General features: G+C 34.8%; 1 protein-coding gene across 1 annotated transcript in view; it reads left to right on the forward strand.

Moving 5' to 3' along the window:
* LOC106467650 overlaps positions 1-21,259 on the forward strand; it is a gene marked incomplete at its 3' end in the record, with an annotated part of 86,460 nt that overhangs the window by 30,054 nt on the left and 35,147 nt on the right. Inside the window, exons 10-13 of the mRNA XM_022395846.1 lie at positions 6,214-7,005; positions 7,836-7,964; positions 8,560-8,823; positions 18,314-21,049. Of these exons, the coding sequence (XP_022251554.1) occupies positions 6,214-7,005; positions 7,836-7,964; positions 8,560-8,823; positions 18,314-21,049 (3,921 nt within the window). The remainder of the gene's footprint in view (positions 1-6,213; positions 7,006-7,835; positions 7,965-8,559; positions 8,824-18,313; positions 21,050-21,259) is intronic.

The following is a 21,259-nucleotide window of genomic DNA, read 5'->3' on the forward strand; positions in this document are numbered from 1 at the left end:
CTGATGCTGGATTTACTGCTCAACAGAAAATTTATCGCATCATGTAGGATGTTATTGATTGCTTGATTACAGAAATAACAGGAAGATTTTCTCACTTACCAGATTTAGATTCATGGTTTGGATTTCTACTAGATGTGCAAAATATTGTTTCTGGAGATTTTGAAGACGGAAAATTGCAAGAAAAATGTTCTGACTTAGCAAAGAGCTATCCAGGTGATATTGATGGACTGGAATTGTACAGAGAAATTAATGACTGTAGAATATTGATAAGTGAGAGGACACAATGGGATTGGTAGAGGGTGGTCACATGATCAGCACATGTTGCTGCAATGATGCAAAAAATATAGGGGTATAAAAGACAGGTGCACTTTTAAAATGTTTACCAGTGCCTAGAGGGCAAATGAAGGTTGAGATAGCTATGGGTGAGTGAAGGTAAGGACTTATTGGAAATACATTTTTAATGTTAGAAAATGTGAACTTCTGTCTCCTCCCTTGACAAGAGGAGTAATATTAGACAACTTACAAGCTTCTGGAGCCAGCCCACTATTCAAGAACTCAGAAAAAATAGTAGTAAGTGGCACACTTATTCAATTTTTAACCTCCTTCAAAACCTTGAGTAAATATTGTTTAGTCCAGGAGCTTTAACATTCTATAAAATTCCAATTTGTTCTTTACAAACATTGAATTTATGTGATCATTTATTCAGTTTTGTTACCATTTAGCAACTGTTCAGGATGAGGAATATTAATTGAAAAAAAAAAAGTTAATAACTTAGCCATCTCATAATGGTCAGGTATTAGCCTTCCTGCATCATCCCTCAGAGACCCTACTCCCATCCTAACATTTTGTTTACCCTTAACTTATTTAAAGAAATCCTTACTATTAATTTTTACATTAAAAGAAAAAATTCTTATAGTTTACAATTTCCTAATTTTCCATTTGCCAACTCTCATGATCTTTTGTAATTCTCCAAGTCTCCCATTATTTCAGTCAATTTAAACTTCTTATATTTATAATTTAAAAAAAAAAAATAATATTTATATATACCATTTTTGAGGGCCTGGCATGGCTTGGTGGTTAGGTCGCTTGATTCACAACCTCAGGGTCTTGAGTTTGAATCCCTTCACTGAAAATACTCATCCTATATGGTTGCTCACTGGGCTAGCCACCTGAATGTAAAAATTCTTGGTTTACAAAAATACAGGCCAACTCCTAATACAATGGGACTAAGGCCAAAATGGATAAAAATAAAATACCTTTCTGGGCCAGTGTGATTTTGTACTTGCAAAACTCCCTTTTTTTCATAAGGAACATGAATATCTTGAATATTTAAGAATTTATTTAAAAACTTTTTCCACATTTTATCATTATTTCCAATTAATTTAGTTACCCAGTTCACAGTAGATAATTATTTTATTATCCATTCATAATTTGCTTTTTTGAAATTTGGAATCATAATCTCATTATTCCTTATCTCCATATGCAGGAAAACATGAACAATGATTACTTGCACCCAGATTTTTCCCAATCTCCACCCTGTCAACCATTTTTTATATTATAATTTAACAATAAATCTAAAATATCATTGTTCCTAGTAGGTTCTCTGATAAAATGATGAAGAAAACCATCCAGAACAGTTTCTAAAAACCTGTGTCTCTCATGATTTGATTCTGATAATCTCCAATCTATGTGTCTGAAATTAAAATCTTCCATAATTTTAATCTCATTAGTAGATGAATTCCTTATTCAGTGTAAAGTTTCTCATTAATTTCATCAGTTTCATCTGGTGGTCTATAACCAAAAGACTTCTTCCCTTATAATCATTAACAGAAACCCAAACAGATTCAACCTCATTACTATTATCTTTAATATCTATGAGCTTTGATATCTTCAATTTGAACATGATACTCCTCATCCTCTTTTTAATACTCCATCCCTATTAAACAACCTATAACCCTGTATGTCATAAAGACTCATCATCAAAATTGTATACAATTCACCATGTTTCAGTTATTGCCATTGCATCAAATTTTTCTGTTTCAACTGGTGCTCTAAGATCATTCATTTTTTTTTCTATATCAAAATAATAACAGTTTAGCCTACTGTTAAAACTACTTTTGTATTTTGTTCCTACATTATACTTTTCTCTAGATTTTATTTTTCTTCATTAGTCTGGCCCTCACCACTGTTTAGTCCTAATTTAAAAATGCCCATACATTAGAGTTAGTAACCCTTGCAAACAAGACAACCCCTACCATATTTAAATGTAAATCATCTATTTGAAAACCTCCCTTTTCCCATTGAACTGATTCCACAAATCCAACCAACAAATTTGCTCATCCTTACATATTAATCCAAGCCTTCTGTTCAGCCCTAGTGACCTACTTATAATTTATCCCCACAATTAAATTTTGGCAGTATTCCTCATACAAGGGTTGTCCAAAAAGAAACTGGAATGTGTGATTTTTCTGATAAATATTACATTTGAGCATTTTAATGAGTAAACAATACATTACATATAACTTAACAAGCTTATTTTGTGTGTTGTGTTTTTTTTAATGAAAGAAGTGTGCAGTGTTAAATGTCATGGAGAAGATCAAACTTCATGAAGTGTTCAGATATTTTGTTAAAAAGAAAATAACACTGCAAGAAATCATCAGTATATGGAAGCATCATTAGGAGAGGGTACTTCAGCATATTCAACAGTGAAAAAGTGGTATGCTGAGTTTAAGCACAGTAGACAATCATGTGATGATGATCCGAGTTCAGGTCACCCCTCGACATCGACCACAACAGAAATTGTGTATAAATTTCGTGATTTAGTTATATATGTTCAAACAATTACCACTAGGAAGTTAGTAGAGGAAGAGGGAATCAGTAAAAATACTGTAGCAAGCATTTTGAGTGACAGTTTGGGCATGAGTAAGGCTAGTGCCAGATGGTTTTCAAAAATGTTGTCACCTGAGCAGAAATGGATACGAGTTGTTGAAAGTCAATGCCTATTCCAAAGGTTTCAATAGATTTGTAATTATGGATGTAATGTGGGTTCACCACTTCGATCCAGAGACAAAAATGCAAAGTTTGCAATGAAAACATCTAAGCTCACTCAGTACAAAGCAGTTCAAGTCACAACACTCTGCAGCAGAGGTCATGGCATCAATATTTTGGGATGCTAAGGGTATTTTACGAATTGATTATTTGGAAAGGAGTCAGACCATTACAGGAGATTTGTATGCATCCTTAATGAACAACTTGCATTAAGAAATCAAAGAAAAGAGAAGACGATTGCTCATTATCCTGTTCCATCAGGATAATGCCCCAGCTGACAAATTGCATATTGCTTTGAATACCATCCATGATTCTGGCTTTGAATTACCTAAACACCCCTCTTACTCACTGGATTTAGCTCTAAGTAACGTTTTGCTCTTCCCTGACCGTAAATTCTTTCTGAAAGGTTGAAGATTTCAGAGTGATGATGATCTTGCACATATCATCCGGTCATGGATTGAGTTATTTCAGAAGGGCATAAAGGCCTTAGAGTACCGCTGGTACAAGTGTATAAACTCAAGAGGAGATTATATTGATAAATAAATCAGAATTGAACAAGTGTCTCTTTTCTTTATAGTTTGCACTACAAACTTTCAGACACGTCTTGTAGAATTATGTTATTGTGGTTGTTTTCTTTGAATGTTTTATCAATGCCTTGTACTTAACAGTTAGATTCTCTGATCTACCCTTCCCTAGATCATTAGCCACTGTGTGCAGTACACACACACACTGCATCACTGTTAGCACCCTTTACTATATTACTTGCTCTGTCAGTTATATCTTACACCCCTGCTCCTGGATAGCATAATTTAATTCTTGTCTCCTTATTTACTCCACAGACTATCCTGTCCATGTACAGTACTAAAGAATCAAATATAACAATAATCTCCTGATGTTTTTCATTCCTATCTTTGTCTGTCTCCCCTTTTGTTATCCTTTTCTCTCCTAGTTCCTCATCTGCACAAGCTAAAGACTGAAAGAGCAACAGCTAACCAAAGTCATGCAGTTTGATATGGAATACTATTATAAAGATTAGCAGCTAGCGAAGGTCATACAGTTTGACCTGAAACATTATTATATTGAGTAGCAGCTAGCCAAGGTCATACAATTTGACCTTGAAACATTGTTATTATATTGAGTAGCAGCTAGCCAAGGTCATACAATTTGACCTTGAAACATTGTTATTATGAAGTGTAGCAGCTAGCAAGGTCATGAGTTTGATCCAAAATGTTATTGTAAAGAATAACAGCTAGACAAAATCATGTATCTTGACCTGAAATATTATTATAAAGTGTAATAGCTCACCAAAGTCATACGGTTTGACTTGAAACATTATTATAAAGAGTAATAGCTAGCCAAAGCCATACAAGTGGATTTTAAACATTATTATAAAAGTAACAGTTAACTAAAGTCATGCAGTTATACCAGAAATATTATTGTAAAGAGTAACAGCTAGTCAAAGTCATGGAGTCTGACCTGAAATATTATTTCAAAGAGTAACAAGTAGCTAAAATCAGGCAGTGTGACCTAAAATATTATTATAAAAAATATCAGCTAGTCAAAGTCATGTAGTCTGACCTGAAACATTATTATAAAGAGTTATTATAAAGAGCAACAGTTAGTCAGAGTCATGAATTTGACCTGAAACTTTATATTTGAGAGTAGTCATTAAAAATATAATGTTATACTGTATTTGTAAGTATTGCTTAACTGAAGCAAACAGTTTAATCAACAGTTTATATACAGGGTTAAGAACATTAAGTTTGATTTATTTTGCCACACATTGTTGTGTTCTGTCTGATGATTGTACATCTTAACAATAGTTCTACAGCATAGATTCCATTTTTAAAGGCTCTGCCATAAGCTTGTTGTGTCCAAAGCATACTACTCCTCTCTATATGCTTTCCATAATGCATATAGTGTATAAGGATCATGATTTCCCAGCATACATTTTAATAGTCTGATTGCACAGAAATACAAGGGCACTACAACCATTGAATGGGCCAGTATAGGATAAGGTTTGTTAAAATTATCAAGGTACACAAATGCTTCATCAAAATGTGACCAAGTAATGGCATTCACATGTTCCATTAAACAACACAAAGAAAAAGGACCTCCATGTGGAAAATCAACATAAGTCACATGTATACAAGTTGCTTCCAAAACATATCCATGAAAGGAAGATAACTGTAGAAAATTATATCAATGGAACATGTGAATGGCTTTTGACACCGACCTTTGTGTTTGTGATATCTCACCTGTTACAGACACTGCACTTTTCTTACCTCAGCAGGGGTATGACTTGTTGCAAGTCTGTTTATGGATGGTCCTGGTTCCCTAAGTAGATCCATATTTTTTTGTTTTCCAATGCCATTAACTACAAAGTTCTTCTATTTTGTAAATTATAAATCCCAGATTTGAACAAATATGTATTGTCTGAGTGTATGAATATTTTGCATTGGAAAGAGCTGTTACATACCCTTCCCAAAAGTGATAAATTTTTGGTGGCATAAAACTACTACAATATGGCACTCAATATTATAATGTACCACTGAAACTTTATAATAGCTGTGGTTGTCATGTGTCCTGCTGATTATAACATAAAGTATTCAAATCTTTATATACCAGTACTTTACACTTAAGAGTACAGGAATTGGGTAAAGTCTACAATTACTAAGATGCCACCTTATATCTGTAACTTGTCTCTTTATTTCTGGGAGTTTATTTCTTAAAATCATGTTATGTATTCAATTGACACTTTAGCTATGAATGTTGGTTAGTTAACATCACATACTGTAACTTGAAATTTTATCTGGGAGGAATGTTGGTTAGCTGCAATCATGCATTACCCTTTGACACTATATTTCAGATAATGTTCAGTAATGGTGCAGTTTTATCAAGTATTAGAATTGGACACTTTCTACTGAGTTGTAGAATCAAACACTTTCTGCTAAGTAGGAGAATCAGACAAGAATGAATGTAAATTCAATACATATTTTTCTAAGTTGATTAGTTTTAAAAAATACAAAACCATGAAATTTATGTGTTATGCTATTGCATTATAATATGTAAACTTCTTACCATATGCTTACATATTACTTAATAACATAGTATCAATACCAGATGTTGTAATTTTGAAGCACTATTATTTTTCTTTTTTTTAAGGAAACAAAAGGCACTTCAGAAAACCCATTGAAACTGGAAGAGATGAAAATATACGAAAGAAATAGTGCTTTATCAAATAAGGATCATGATAAAGAAATGGAATTGTTGTCTTCAAATCTTGGCTCTAAGGAATTTGTCAGATTACCAGAAGTGAAGCCAAAAGATTTTACTGAAAGTTTTAGTGATAAAAACTACTTGTTTCATATTGTTAGTGAAGAAACCCCAGCTCTGTTTTGTGTAAAATTAGATGAGAAAAAAGACTCTTCTGCCCAGACTTCTGATATTTCTACCATTCCTACCCCAATAGTTTCAACTTCTAGTCATCAAGAAACTACAACAGACCAACTAGTCCAGACATGTAATCCACTGCTAGACAACCATACACAAACTGACTACATTACTAAGCCCAAAAATATTTTAAATGCAAGAGGATCATCTCTTGATAGAGATATAATTTCAAAAAAGAAGGTTCCTTTCTCCTGTTTTCAGGATTATATTGGTAGTAATATTGGAACAGGTTCTTTATATCGCAGCATCAGTCGCCCATCCCTATCAACACAGCATACTGATTTTTCTCCAGCAAACTTCCAGTTTCAATCTGGTTCAGCTGCTGCTGGACGACTTTCTTTTTGGGATCTTACGGTCATTACACAAGATGTTAAAGATGCCACAGATATCATGAAAGACAAATTCAATACTAAAGTTATCAAAAGTGGCCAAAAGAATGTGGAAGAATTCACAGGGGACAGAAAGGAAGAAGGTTTTTTAAGAAATTTTTCGAATAGGGATTATGTTAGTAATATTTATGACTTTATTGAAAGTTTGAATTTTTCCATTTCTCTGGCATATCAAAGTACATTTATTTTAGATATGTTTCACCACTTCCTTACTCAAGTTAGGTACAAATGATTTTTTTTTTTTGTTTTAAACACATTTTTAGTTTTATTGTATTAGACATAGACAGTTAAAATCAACAGTCAATTATTTAACACATTTTTAATTTTTTTAACTAACATTAAAATGTACAGAACAATGCATTTTTATGTTTTATGGGGAACTAGAATGTTCATTACCAAGAAATAAAGTTAATTTCAGTGTAAATATTTTTTGATGTTTCTTTCAGCAGCATTAACATGTACAGGACAAATAACTAAACAATTTTTGTTTTTAATACATTTTTATGTTTTATGAAGAACTAGAATGTTAAGTTCTGTGTAAATGTTTTTAATGTTTTTCTGTAGTATTAAAATGCAAAAGACCATGAAATAGAGGGATTTTATGTTTCTAAAGCATTTTCATGTTTTATGGAGTATTAATACATTAAACCAAAAACTTAAGCAACTGCACCTAAAGCACCATATGTTTTATGCACTACTAAAATGTGCATAGTCAAGAAATAAAGGTAAGATCTGTATGTAAACACATTTTTATATTTATGCAACAATAAAATTTAGAGAATCCACTTTTGAGGTGGTAATAGTATTTAAACAGAGTCCTTTTGTTTAATGTGAAACATTTTTGTTTATGTGAGCAAATTATATCTTATGTTGTATTTCAATGTTTGTGTACTCAAAAAGGTTTCAGGGCTAACTGTTATTTTTATATTGTATGATATACTACAGAGTATTCATAACCAAGATGCAACACAACCTCCTAGCTCAAACTTACATCAAAGTATTGAAGAACTAGCCTTTCGATTAAGACAGGAAAGTGAAAAACATGAAGGAGTTGAAATCATTCAAATGATTAAGGTTGGTTTTGATTGCTTACAAAATTTCTTAAAGGTACTATCAGAATTATTTATGTTAAGTGTTATTTAAGATTTAGAGAACATTCGATAATATGCATAAAGATTAGTAGGTACTAAGGAAAAATCACTAGTAATTTTCTTAAATTGTATACATTTGAAATGAAAAAAAATATTTAAGATTTTAAATTGTGTACAGTCTTTATATGAAACTTGTAGATGTTATCCTGAACTTTAAAATTTGATCAAAAAGGCAAATGTACTAACAACAACTGTGATATTTGTGGAAGATACAGGTATCAGTTGTAGATAATTATACTTACTTTATGTTTATAACAAGTTTAAATAATAATATATTTGTAGAACTATTCTAGTATATTATTTTCACAATCAATAACTGAAATTTTGGATAATAAAAACCTAGAACACTCACTATTAAATGTAAAGTTAGTGTATTTAATATTTTAATTTGACATTTGTTCATACTAAGAAAAAATGTTACAACTTTTCTGCTTACTTTATAGAAACTGGGCTTTATTTTTTAAGTTTTTCATTAGCATATTTATTTATACTGATAATTAATCTATTTTCTCTCGAAGGAAGTAGAACAACTTGGTTTTATAGCAGAGGATCTTCCTATAGCATTGAAAAAATGTGAAAAGCAAAATCCAGTTTCATGGCTTCAAGAAAATTGGAAGAACATGACTGAAACAGTGGTGAACTTGGCACAAGAGTATTCTTATGATGAGAAGGAAGATTTTATAGGTATTATTTCTGAGGCTGAGGCTCAGGAATCATTAAGAACTCATGAAGGGGATATTTTAGCAGCCGCCAGTGAGTGTGTGAACAGTCGAAAGAGGAAAGTAAGAGAAACTTTAAAAAATAAACAAGATATTTATAAAACTAAAATGCACTACAAAGGTAAAATGTATTGCACAATTAAACTTTACTAAAAAAAGACATCAAGCCCTATTAGATGTTCTCTACATATTTAGGCAATGGTTTACACCATCATCACTGGGAGAAGCAAGGAGTTACAACAAGGGACAAATTATATACCTTAACAGATACATCTGCATACAAGATTTAAATCATTTACATAATTAGCCAGTCTGTTACACCCTCTACATTTACAAAACAGGTTTACAAAAATTTATTTTTATAATACCCATACCAAAATCTCTCTTTAGAACGATACTCCAATTTTTCATGATTTCCAAAGATTCTCCAATATTTAGTTTATTTTTATGATCAGTCAGGTTAACCAATTGAGTATTGTGTCAATTGGTAGAACAAGTGATTATCATCAAATGTTCAGCTGAAGTTGATTCATTAACTTTACGTTTATCTATAATATTTTTAAGTTTTAAGTTTCTGTATGTATGATTAATGTAAATTAAAACACAGTTGCATGGAATTTTTTGGATACCATATTTATTTTCATCTTCCACTTTGTCTTTAAGTTCAATGATAAAGTTTTGTAACTAATAATGGTGAGAAAATTTCACATTACAGTTAATAAGATTTTTAGGTATATTACCTATTTGTGTTGAAATATCCTGAGCGTATGGCAAGCACATTCACATTCACATGTAATCTGATACATTGTGACACCTTTAATCTATTACACTACATATTATAAATCTTCTCAATAATGTTAGAATGAATTCCTCTATCAATGGCAACTCCAACATTAAATATCTATGATAGGCAAAGATATTTAAAACCCTAAAAACAAACATAAAGAAAGCAGACCATTTTTGTGACCAGGAGTTGCATGATTCTCTATTTGGCCACATGACAACTGAAAATGACTTTCTGTTTACTGACATCAAAATAAAACCTTGATCCCATTTAATAGTCATGTTCAAAAAATTCAAAAAAAACCTTCTTTTCAGTTTCTAAGGGCTTAGCTATGGGATCCAAAGAGTCCTCTCCCTTGTGGGAGCTATTAATGCAATGCATAATTTGGAAACATATTTTAAATACCACTTCATTTAAACCAATTGTATAGCTATGTAGATGACATGTTTCTTGTGTGGTGGCATGGTAGCAATATGTTCATGCATTTAAAAACAAACAGACATAAATTCAGTCAGCTTTGGCATTCACTTCATGCTAGAAAGTGAAAAGAAGTGTTGTTTGAATTTTGTGAACATTACTGTTAAACTCTGATCACATAAATGGTTTGTTGTCTTTCTGAGTTTATTTTTAGAGTTTTAGATACCTGTATCTATTATAAAAGGCCTGGCATGGCCAGGTTGTTAGGGTGCTGTCCTATATATGCAAACTTTTTTACATTGCATGCCCCAAGCCTTCTGCACTCCTATTGGAGTTAAAGATTCCAACATGTCTCTCATGCAAATCATCATGCATCATCTTTCGACCAATAGGAGAGCACTACTATCATGTGATGCATGTGAATCCCTTTATGCACCACTACCGAACCATTACTTCTCATTTGGCATTGCTTGAGTTCAAATGTCTTTTTTTTTTTTGCTCATTACTTCTCGAAGTGGTTTAACTTAACTTAATTTACTTTATTTCAATAATTATTTTTTCACTTTATTTTCAAAAGTGTTTGATTTAGCCGTGTTTTGCTGCAAATTTTTTGGTATCAAGCATGAATTATGAAGTTAACATTACAACTTCAGATGCATCTCATTCGTTTGATGCCATACTCCAGGCCATAGTTGTGGGCAATCCGTTGGGGGATTTATCAGCCTTTATTTGCAGGGAGATTGAGCATTATATGGTACAACCTTTGTTTCTTGCTGTTGCCCCTCTTTTTCCTGAGCCTTTTAAGCCTGGCCAGGCTGACGAGGATTTTGATCATTTGTTCCCCCTCCCTCCCGAGTTTGCCATGCCTTCCCAAACCCTACCTGAGGATTTTGTTCAGCCCTTGTCGGCTTTCTCAGATTTTATTTCTCAGGTATGTGATACTTTGTCTGTTGTTCCTGTTTCTTATGACCCACATCCTTCTCTATTTCATGATTATGCCTCCCAACCTTATTTAGTTTTCCCCCATCCTCTGATAATTGGGTTCACACTGAGTGTTTTGCCTCCAAGTTAGGTGATGGTGTTAGTATGTCTCATCCCCCACAGGCTTCCAATTAGTCCACCCTCACTTATCACAGGGCGGACTGTGCATATCTGGACCAACAATTGTTAGGTTCAGTTTTGCCTGTTTTGGGGGTGGGATCAGAATCTCCCATTCATATTACCCATGCCCAGTATTCCTGCCTACATCTTACCATGACAGCTCTTTTGGGGTATCTCTCCTTGATCCATCTCTTGTCTGAGGCTTTTCACAGGAACCCTGAGGGGTTTTCTGGGGACATCCTCTCCCTCCTCATTTTCACGTCGGCCCGTCTGTCTTCTTTGGCTCTGGCCCTGCAAATGTGGTATATTTGTTGTTGGGACCTTTTGGGTCACGAGGCCTTATTGTCATGGACTCGTCTCCTGGCTCCCTATCTACGGAACCTGTGTAAGGCCCATTTTTGTGACGTTCATGTTTGACATGATCCCAGAGACTTTGGAGTCAAGGATGGCTTCGGTCCAACAACAGTCCACCCTTTCTCATCTGGTGGCCCATTGTTCCAGCCGGAGTTGAGTGTGGCACCAATATTCCTGTCTCTTGACCCTCCCCTTCCCAGTCCTTGCCTGTTCCTCCTTCCCGTGATGCCACTGTTCATCATTTTTTACGACAATGCATGGTACAGCAACAATGGTTCCGGTGACTACCTGGTGGGTTTGGGTCTGGTGAGAGCTCGTCTGGTGACCTTCATTCATCAGTGGAACCTTTTCATCTCCAATGTTTGGTTTCACTGAGTTTTGTCAGAGGGATTCGTCATACCCTTTCTTACCCTTTCTCCCTTGTCCCACGTGCCTGTTTTCTTTCCTCCTCCTCAGGATCCCTTGTCATCCCAGCATCTATCCGAGGCAGTGCAAGACCTCCTCACACAACGGGCTATTGAACCTACTCCACACAGTTCACAGGGGTTTTACTGTGTTTGTAGCTCCCAAAAAAGACTGGGGACTGGAGGCCAGTCATTGACCTGTCCTGTCTCAATCGATATGTTCACACCTTACACTTCACCATGGAATCTTACCTTACTCTTTGGTGAGCTTTTTCTCTGGGTCTTTGGATGATCAATATGGACATCTCCAATGCTTATCTGCATGTTCCCATATCAGAGCATTCTCGTCTTTATCTTCAGTTTGTCCATTGTGGCGTGGTGTACCAATTTTATGCCCTACCCTTTGTGCTGGCTTTGGCACTGTACATTTTCTGTCGGGTTGTGCAAACTTTTACTCTACATCTTCATGCCTTGGGGTTTTGCTTTTACTTTTACATGGACGACTGGCTTCTTCTTGCTCATTCTGAACGGGAGTCAGCCTGTGATGTTTGTCAGCTCCTTCTCGAAGCTGCTCGGGTTGGCTGGTTGATCAAATTGGAGAAGTCCTTCCTTCATTCTATCCAGTACCTCATTCATCTGGGTGTTTTCTTCAACACCCATCTCAGTTGGGCACAACCTTCTCCTCTCTGGCTCTATTCTCTGGAACTGGCTGTTCGGATGATGATTTGCATGAGAGACACGTTGGAATCTTTGATTGCAATAGGAGGGCAGAAGGCTTGTGGTACGTGATATAAAAAAGTTTGCGTGTAGAGGGCAGCACAAAATGGGAAAGGCTAATCTTGTGAGAGGAGGGAAGTACCTATCGGAAATATATTTTCAGTATAGAAAAAATTATAATACCATTCTAAATAATGATTTTGGTCCTGGATATAATAGAAATTAATTTTTTCGAAATTTATTTTGTAAATGTAGAGAGAATAACAGGTTGTCAGCTATTCTATGAGTGTACAAATGTTAAAATATATAAAGTTTCTTTTATTGTAACTTTTACTTTTAGCTTCTCATTGACATTTTTCTTCTCCTTAGTGTGTAAAATTTTTGCCATAACTTTTTTATACAAATACATTTTGGTTGGACACATTCCTGGACTGTCATTACCACTGAACATTTTACTTACAGTACTTAGTCTACACTCCCCAACAGAAAACATTTTGTTGTCCCACTTAGATGTCTTTGCATTGATGCTTGTGGTTTCAACTCTGCTCTCTTTAAAATTGGGATGTGGAATTTTCCTTTAAATCAAACTTATCATAGCTCACCAGAGATTATACATTATGTTTTTCTTGGCTGTCCTAATTATTCTGCATTTTGTCAATGCCTTTTTTTTCATTGTTTCCACTTGCCATCTTTCTTTCACTATACATACCCTTCTTAGAGTCATTGATCTCTCTGCCCCCCTCTAGACCTCAGATGCTGTCTGCCATTTTTATTTTTTTGCTTACTACCTCTTTGCTGGATTCTGTTTAATATGTAATATTAAAGATCTATCTCCTTTGTAGTTTTGTTTCGTACTTATCTCCACCATAGCTAATATTATATTGAAGTAGTTATACTTCAAACCTGGTAGATCACCAATATATGTGCCTCTTGAATAACTGTATTTAGCAACAACTATAACCTTTTTTCGTTAGTTTTACCTTTGATTGTTGATTCATGGTGTGAAAGGGCTAATAGGCTCAACATGCACCAATAACACCCAAAAGAAAGAAATAACTTGTTTCTCCTGATCATGTCAATGTAGATTATTACCAAAACATGTAGAGAATCTCCAATAGTCAATCAATTTACTTTGTAGATATTTTATTTTAGATCATTCAGGCCTCGAAAAAGCCTGAAAGACAATCAGGGGCACTCATTAACTGTTGTTTTTCTTCACTTCACACATGCTGAATTATTATGTAGTAGCTGAGTTTAGAGGCTAATGGCCAAATGTAAATAAATTTTGGCTAGTATAGTAATGTGATTTAGCTTCTAAATTGTAAAGATTTAAACTTTGGCTTGCTTGGGTATTATTGGTTGGCACCATCCTAAGGTGATCAGGAAGGTCAAGCTGGTGTGTCTGGAGACTGGAAATTGAGGGGGTGATGAGATGAGGAGAAGGAAGTTAGGCAGTTAGGTGGTGGCAACATTGGTGGTGGTGTCCAGGATTCAAAGAAAGTAAACCAAAGCTATGTCCAAAGAAAACTGCTAAGTTATTAGCGTTTTGTTTGACAGAATGTACATGAATATTGAAATCACTGAGATTAACTTTCTGTAATTTAGATAAAAGAGAGGTCTTGGGACCAATTTATTAAGTTGTAAGAGTTATTAATTTAAGATTGAAGTAAAATATGGGCATGGGTTTATGAACAGGTAAAAAAACTGACTAATAGTCCTTTTCAGGGCAGTGATCAAAAAAATTCGATCCGTAGAAATTCTGTTATGGGGGAAATGGGAGTACCCCAAGAAAAACACTTTCACTAGGCAAGCACTGAATAGACTACTCGCCTAGTGCCCAAATACTGAAATAAATAATGTAGTTTAGTAAATATCAGAATGAGTGTTTGTTTCCTACTAGTTGGTGTTTCTACATCAAATAATTTAGATTAGATATTAGTGCTAATTAAATGATTAATCATATTGATGGGGATACATAATGTTGCCATGTAGGGGGGTGTTGGATAGCTGTGAAAATTCATGGGTTAGTGAGTTACATTTGGTGGCGTGTTTATAAACTTTAGAGGCTAGTTTGAATATGTGTTCTTTAATTGGTGGTAAGTCTTTAAATTTACTAAGGTATATGGGGGAGTGTAGTTGGGTAATCTGTAAGGAATTGTAATTGCTAGATTTTGGAGATTTTTAATTTTATTTATTTATTTGGTAGTTAGACATATTACAGAGAACGGCATTACCATATTCAAAGAGAGGTCTTATATATGCTTTATAAATCTTGGTTATTGGTTTACTATTAGTATTACAGCCTTTGTTAATTCCTCCTCAGGGATGTAGATAGGTGACTCTGTTACTTGCATTACTTATGACATATTTCAGGTGTGGGGTTCAATTTAGTGTTTGATTTAGTGGTATTTCTAAAAATTTGACAAATTTTGAGAAAGTTATGTTTGAGTTATTAAAGGTGAGATTAAGGTTACAAAACTTTTTTGTTCTTTTACTGATTTTCCTGAGAAAGGTTATAGCTTGGGTTTTGGAAGGGCTGAGGGCTATATGCTACTTATTACACTATTTAGATACTGTATTCAATAAAGTTTGGACTCTTATATTTGCAGTATGCAAGCTACTAGAAGGACTCCAGATAGCAATATCATCAACATATTTAGACACTAGTGCATTAAGTAAGGATGGGAAAGGAATTTCATTGACAAATAGGTTGTATAAAGTAGGGCTTAACACAGAACCCTGAGGCACTCTGGCCATGAGAGTGAAGGAGTGGGAGCTTATATTGCTAATCCTGACACTGGCTGTTTGGTCTGTAAGAAAACTAGATATTTATCATGTAATGGGTGTGGGTATTTAGTTATAGGTTAATTTATATGATAGTCCATTATGCCATACCAAGTCAAAGGCTTTTTTGGTATGTTTTGTATTAAATCCTTTGTAAATTGATTCAACAAGTTTTACAAGGTGGTCAGAATTTTGTCTGTTTTTCCTACCACAATTTTTAATATTATTCACGATGCTGTTTGTTTTGATTTTTAGATTTAAGCGATTAGTTACTAATTTCTCCATTAATTTCCCTAAGAGGTTAAGCATAGTAATGGATCTGTAATTCCTTGGATCAGTAGGATTATTCTTCATTTTAGCAATTACTTTAATAACTGCAGACTTCCATAGGGTGGGACAGTATCCTGATTTAAGTGATAAATTGTATGTTGCTACTAAATGGTTAAAAGTAGAATCTAGGAAGTTTTTAAGGACCATATTGTTTATTCTGTCTTCACCAGGAGCTTTACGTTTTATTTTTTCAGATTTAATGTGATATCAGCTGCTGTAATAGATCTAATGAAAATATTTTTGGTTTCATGGTATGGTGGTATTGATACTGAAAAGGTGGGTGTAAATAGACAGTTATTTGTTGATACAAATGAATTTATTTCTTCAAAGTGCTGTTCATCAAATGAATCAAGATTAGGGGTTATGAATATATTTTTGAAATATTGGGTGAATGAATCGGCCTAGTCTTGGTCAGTTGTAGCAGTTTTGTTGTTGTAGAGAATTTTATTAATGCTATTTTTTGCTATGTTGTTAGTAATGGATTTGACTTTATTCCATAATTTTGAAGGATGGGGTTTGGATTTATCAATTGATTTACATAGATTTTTCCAGTTCTCTTGTTGCTGTTGTGATATTAATTTTCTGATGATGTTATTTTTGGCATTTATTAGTGGTTTAAGTTTGGCATTTCGTGTGTGTTTGAAATAACTTCTTAGTTGTCTTCTATTTATATTGAGTTTGTGAATTTCGGGTATTAATTTCCAAATTCCTGGGATGAATTTTAGTGATTTGCTGGGTACTGTTTCCTTGATTGGTTGGTTTATGGCCTTAGTTATCTCAGCAGCAGTATGAGAGAAATCAAAAACTTTGCTCTGTTGATTCCATAAGTATTAGGAAACTTAGGTTTATGGATTATCTTGTATTTGGGAAGTTTAAATTGGCTATTTTCATTGAGTAAAGGCTCATTTATCTTATGATATCAGTATTAATACATTTGCATAACTGGAGTACTTTGAATTTTTTATAAAATAGGCCACCCTGGATACTTACATGTAGGAAACAAACCATTACAATTGAAATTTTGGCCTACTCGATGTATGTTGAGGAGTTTTATCAGAATGCTGGGGTTACCTGTCTCACTGGATTCGAATTACAACTGTACTGCCATACAAATCTGGGATATGATGTAAGTGAAGTCATTGGAACTGGCATTTTCATTGCAAATCTGGATTACATTGGTCAAAAAGGTGACAATTCAGGCATACAACACTGGTAAGTCAATTTCCATTTTGGCTTGAGAAGGCAGGGGTTGAGCTGCTTCAGCATAGGTCCTCAAGGTGGTGCTGGTCAATGTTGAAGGTGTTATGGTAGTCGGTATCCAGTCATAAATTCCTATGGGCAGTGATCGTGGGTCTCTTGACTAATTTGTTAGCTCCACTGGTGGGGTTGAGGGCTTGGCGGTATATATCCGAAATGGCTTAGATGTGGCAGGGGTTCTCCACAATTGGTGCATCTGGTAACTTATCTGGCATTGGGGCATTCGGGTTACTAGGTGAAGGTCTTCACACTGGACACATTTAGCAGCTGCTGTACAGGCGATCTTGGTTTACCTGAAACGTTGGCAGTTGAAGCACTGAACTGTTTTGGGAGTGTTGAATTTGAAGGCTTCAGTGGTGTGGTGAAAGGTACCATAGGGTGATACCATCATGGACAAGGTTTTCTGCCATCTTCAGGTCGTTGGTGGTGAACCAGACTAAATGAGTCATGAGGCCTGTCCTGGTGGATTTGATGTGCTCTGCTCCGGTGGCATTGATCCCCTGGATTTTCAATTCCTACCTGTTCTCTTGCTTGGAGATATCACAGAGTAGACTTCAGATCACTAGGTCCTTCCATGAAAGAGATTCTCCTATGCCATGGACTGACAAGCCTCCCTTGGGTAGGCAGTGTACATTGGCGAATTTGATTGTGATTCTTTGAGTTCTGTGGTGTAGAGTCGGAGGAGTCAGAAGGTGGGTTCGTTGAGGCGATTATCAGGCCTTGGTCTGAACTGGAACAGTCATCTTGATTGAGCAGGGCATAGTGTAACAAGGAAACCAAAGGTGTCTCTGGTTGATCTTGTGCCATGGTCTAGGTCCAGGTAGACATACTATAATAAATATCCTAGAGAAGCTTGAGAAGGGCTGGTTACATAAATCAAAACACTTTTACATTGTTAAAGTGATTAGATCCTTTAGGTTGTTAGTATATAGCTTGGCTATCACCGACCAGTTGTTAAAAACTATCTACAGAATCTAAAAACTTACCTTTAGTCTTCAATACTTATTTGATGTCCTTTTCATTAAAGTTTTATTGTGCAACACCTTTTAGCTTTGTGACATGTTTTAATTTATTAACCTTTGTACAAGTGCTTTTTTTTAAGCTTACTTAAGGTATTTGTATTTGGTAAGTGTGAAATAATTATTAAAACACAAAAGAATGTAACCAACATATATTTTGTAAACCTAATTTTCCAGTAGTTCCAAATATGCAAATTCTAAAAATATTTTATACAAACATATTATTAATAATGCTCAAAATTTAGTTGTAATATAATTTTATGTATATAATACTTTGAAAGACAGATACATGTTATTCTTTCAGTTCATTTCATGTTCAGATTTGTTTATTTTGATGACAAAAGTGTGTGGTAGAAAAAGAAATTCACCTATATTATATATTTCAGTTTCTCGAGTTGATGTCACGAGGAAATTTTCCAACAAAAGAAATAGCTTTGGCATTGACAACAAATGAGGGCAATATAGAAAAGGCGTATTCTGCTTTGGCAAAATCAGCAATGACACCATTTCTACAGCATATCTCAGACTTAGGAGAGAGAACCAAAAGTAACAGTGAACATAATCTTCTCTGTCCCTCTCCAGTATCTGTTAGGTCAAGAACCTATTCAGGAGAGACAGAAACCACTATTAGTACCCAACAAACAGTAACTCACAACCATAATGTTAATTTCATGACAAATGAGAAGGATACAAAAACAAACTCTCGACATTCTCGTTTCCTTAGTCAATTAGCGTTGCTTCAAAAGGAAGGTAAGATTCAACAGAAATCAATAATGATGGAATTAGAAGCTAATGACAAAGAAGAGGAAACAGAATACTTAGATAACAGTGTGATTAATGACATTCAAAAAAGAGGGTTAATAGGATCCCAAGAAACTTTTGCAGGTGAAAACGAATACACCACAGATAGGTTAAAACATTCTGAGATAGAAACCCCATATTGTTATGGTAGTAAAGAGGAAATTGCCAAAGATGGTCATCAGCCTCAAGTTTCTTATATTGATGTAAAAGAATATTTTACAGATGGTTGTCCCATTTCTGATGCAAAAACACAGTATCTTTGTAGTGGTAAAGAGAAAAGTGACAAAGATGATTATCAGCTTCCTGAGATACAAATTGAAGAGTCTTGTATATATGAAAAAGAATATATAACACATAACCACCCACTTTCTCAGCATGAAGAACAAGATTTTTATAGTAGTGATGAGCAAAATATCACAGAATATTATTTTACAGACAAAGAAAAAAAAATAGTTAATGTTCATCAATTTTCTGATGGACAGAATCAAAATGTTTATGCTGAGGATGATAAAGTTAACATAGATAATCATCAGGTTTCTATAAATGATAGTTCAGATTTCCAATGTGACGAACACTCTATGAAATATGATAATTTAATAAAATCTAGTTTTCTAAAGTCAGGACAAAAGCTTAATAAAAACAGAGATGAAATCAATACTATAAAGCACTTGGAAACAGACAGGGATCTTTTGAGATGTTTTGAAATCAGTTCTGTACAAACATTAGAAAGAGAAAATGATGGTAAAAGACAGCCTGAAACCAGTTATGTGCAAAAGCTTGAAAAAAATAGAGATAATAAGGGACACTCTGAAGACAATGAAGAAGAAAGACATCATGAAATTAGTTTTGTACACAAGCTTGAAACAGGTTGGAAAGAAGAAAGACAATCTAAAATATTATATTTTCAAAAGCTTGAAACTGATGTAGGAGAAGTGAGATATTCTGAAACTTCTTTTAAACAAAATATTGGAGGAGATAAAGAGGATGAGAGACAGCCTGAAATCAGTACTATAATAAAACATGAAATAGGTGAGAAAGCAGAAATAACTTCTCAAACCAGTTTTATAAACAAGTTTGAAATGGACAAGATGGAAGAGAAACATTCTGAAATTACTTCTTCACACAAGCATGAAACAGACAAGAAGGTAGAGAAAAGTCCTGAATCCAGTTCTGTACACAAGATTGAGATAGACAAGATGGAAGAGAGGCACCCTGAAACCAGCTTGGTACACAAGCTTGAAACAGATAAGGAAGAAGAGAAACATCATGAGACCAATTCCATACATAAGATTGAAACAGATATGAAGGAAGAGAGACACCCTGAAACTACTTCTGTACACAAGATTGAAACAGACAGGAAGGAAGAGAGGCACCCTGAAACCAACTTGGTATACAAGCTTAAAACAGACAAAAAGGAAGAGGAACATCATGAAACCAGTTTTATACGCAGGATTGAAACAGACGTGAAGGAAGACAGATACCCTGAAACTAATTCTGTACAAAAGATTGAAACAGACAGGAAGGAAGAGAGGCACCCTGAAACTGATTTGGTATACAAGCTTGAAACATACAAGAAGGAAGAGAAACATCCTGAAACCAGTTCTGTACACAGGATTGAAACAAATATGAAGGAAGAGAGACACCCTGACACCAGTTCTATACACAAGCTTGAAACACACAGAAGGGAAGAGAGGCATCTTGAAACCAGTTCTATACATAAGCTTGAAACAAATAAGAATGAAGAGAGGCATCCTGAAACCAGTTCTATACACAATCTTGAAACAGATAAGAGGGAAGAGAAACATCCTGAAACCAGTTCTGTACACAGGATTGAAACAGATAAGAAGGAAGAGAGACACACTGAAACTACTTCTGTTCACAAGCCTGAAACATACAGGAAGGAAGAGAGACATCCTGTACACAAGCTTGTAACAGATATGAAGGAAGAGGAACATCATGAAACCATTCCTATACACAAACTTGAAACAGGTAAGAAGGAAGAGAAGCACCTTGACACCAGTTTGGCACACAAGCTTGAAACAGACAGGAAGGAAGAGAGGCACCCTGACACCAGTTTGGTACACGATCTTGAAACAGATAGGAAGGAAGAGAGACACCCTGACACCAGTTCTATACACCAGCTTGAAACAGACATGAAGGAAGAGAGACACCCTGATACCAGTTTGGCACAGAAGCTTGAAACAAACAGAAAGGAAGAGAGGCACCCTGACACCAGTTTGGCATACAAGCTTAAAACAGACATGAAGGAAGAGAGGCACCCTGACACCAGTGTGGTATACAATCTTGAAACAGACAGGAAGGAAGAGGGGCACCCTGACACCAGTTTGGTAAACAATCTTGAAACAGACAGGAAGGAAGAGAGGCACCCTGACACCAGTTCTATACACCAGCTTGAAACAGACATGAAGGAAGAGAGACACCCTGATACCAGTTTGGCACAGAAGCTTGAAACAAACAGAAAGGAAGAGAGGCACCCTGACACCAGTTTGGCATACAAGCTTAAAACAGAC

The sequence above is a fragment of the Limulus polyphemus genome, unplaced genomic scaffold, assembly GCF_000517525.1.
Source record: "Limulus polyphemus unplaced genomic scaffold, Limulus_polyphemus-2.1.2 Scaffold2692, whole genome shotgun sequence".
Lineage (NCBI taxonomy): Eukaryota > Metazoa > Arthropoda > Merostomata > Xiphosura > Limulidae > Limulus > Limulus polyphemus.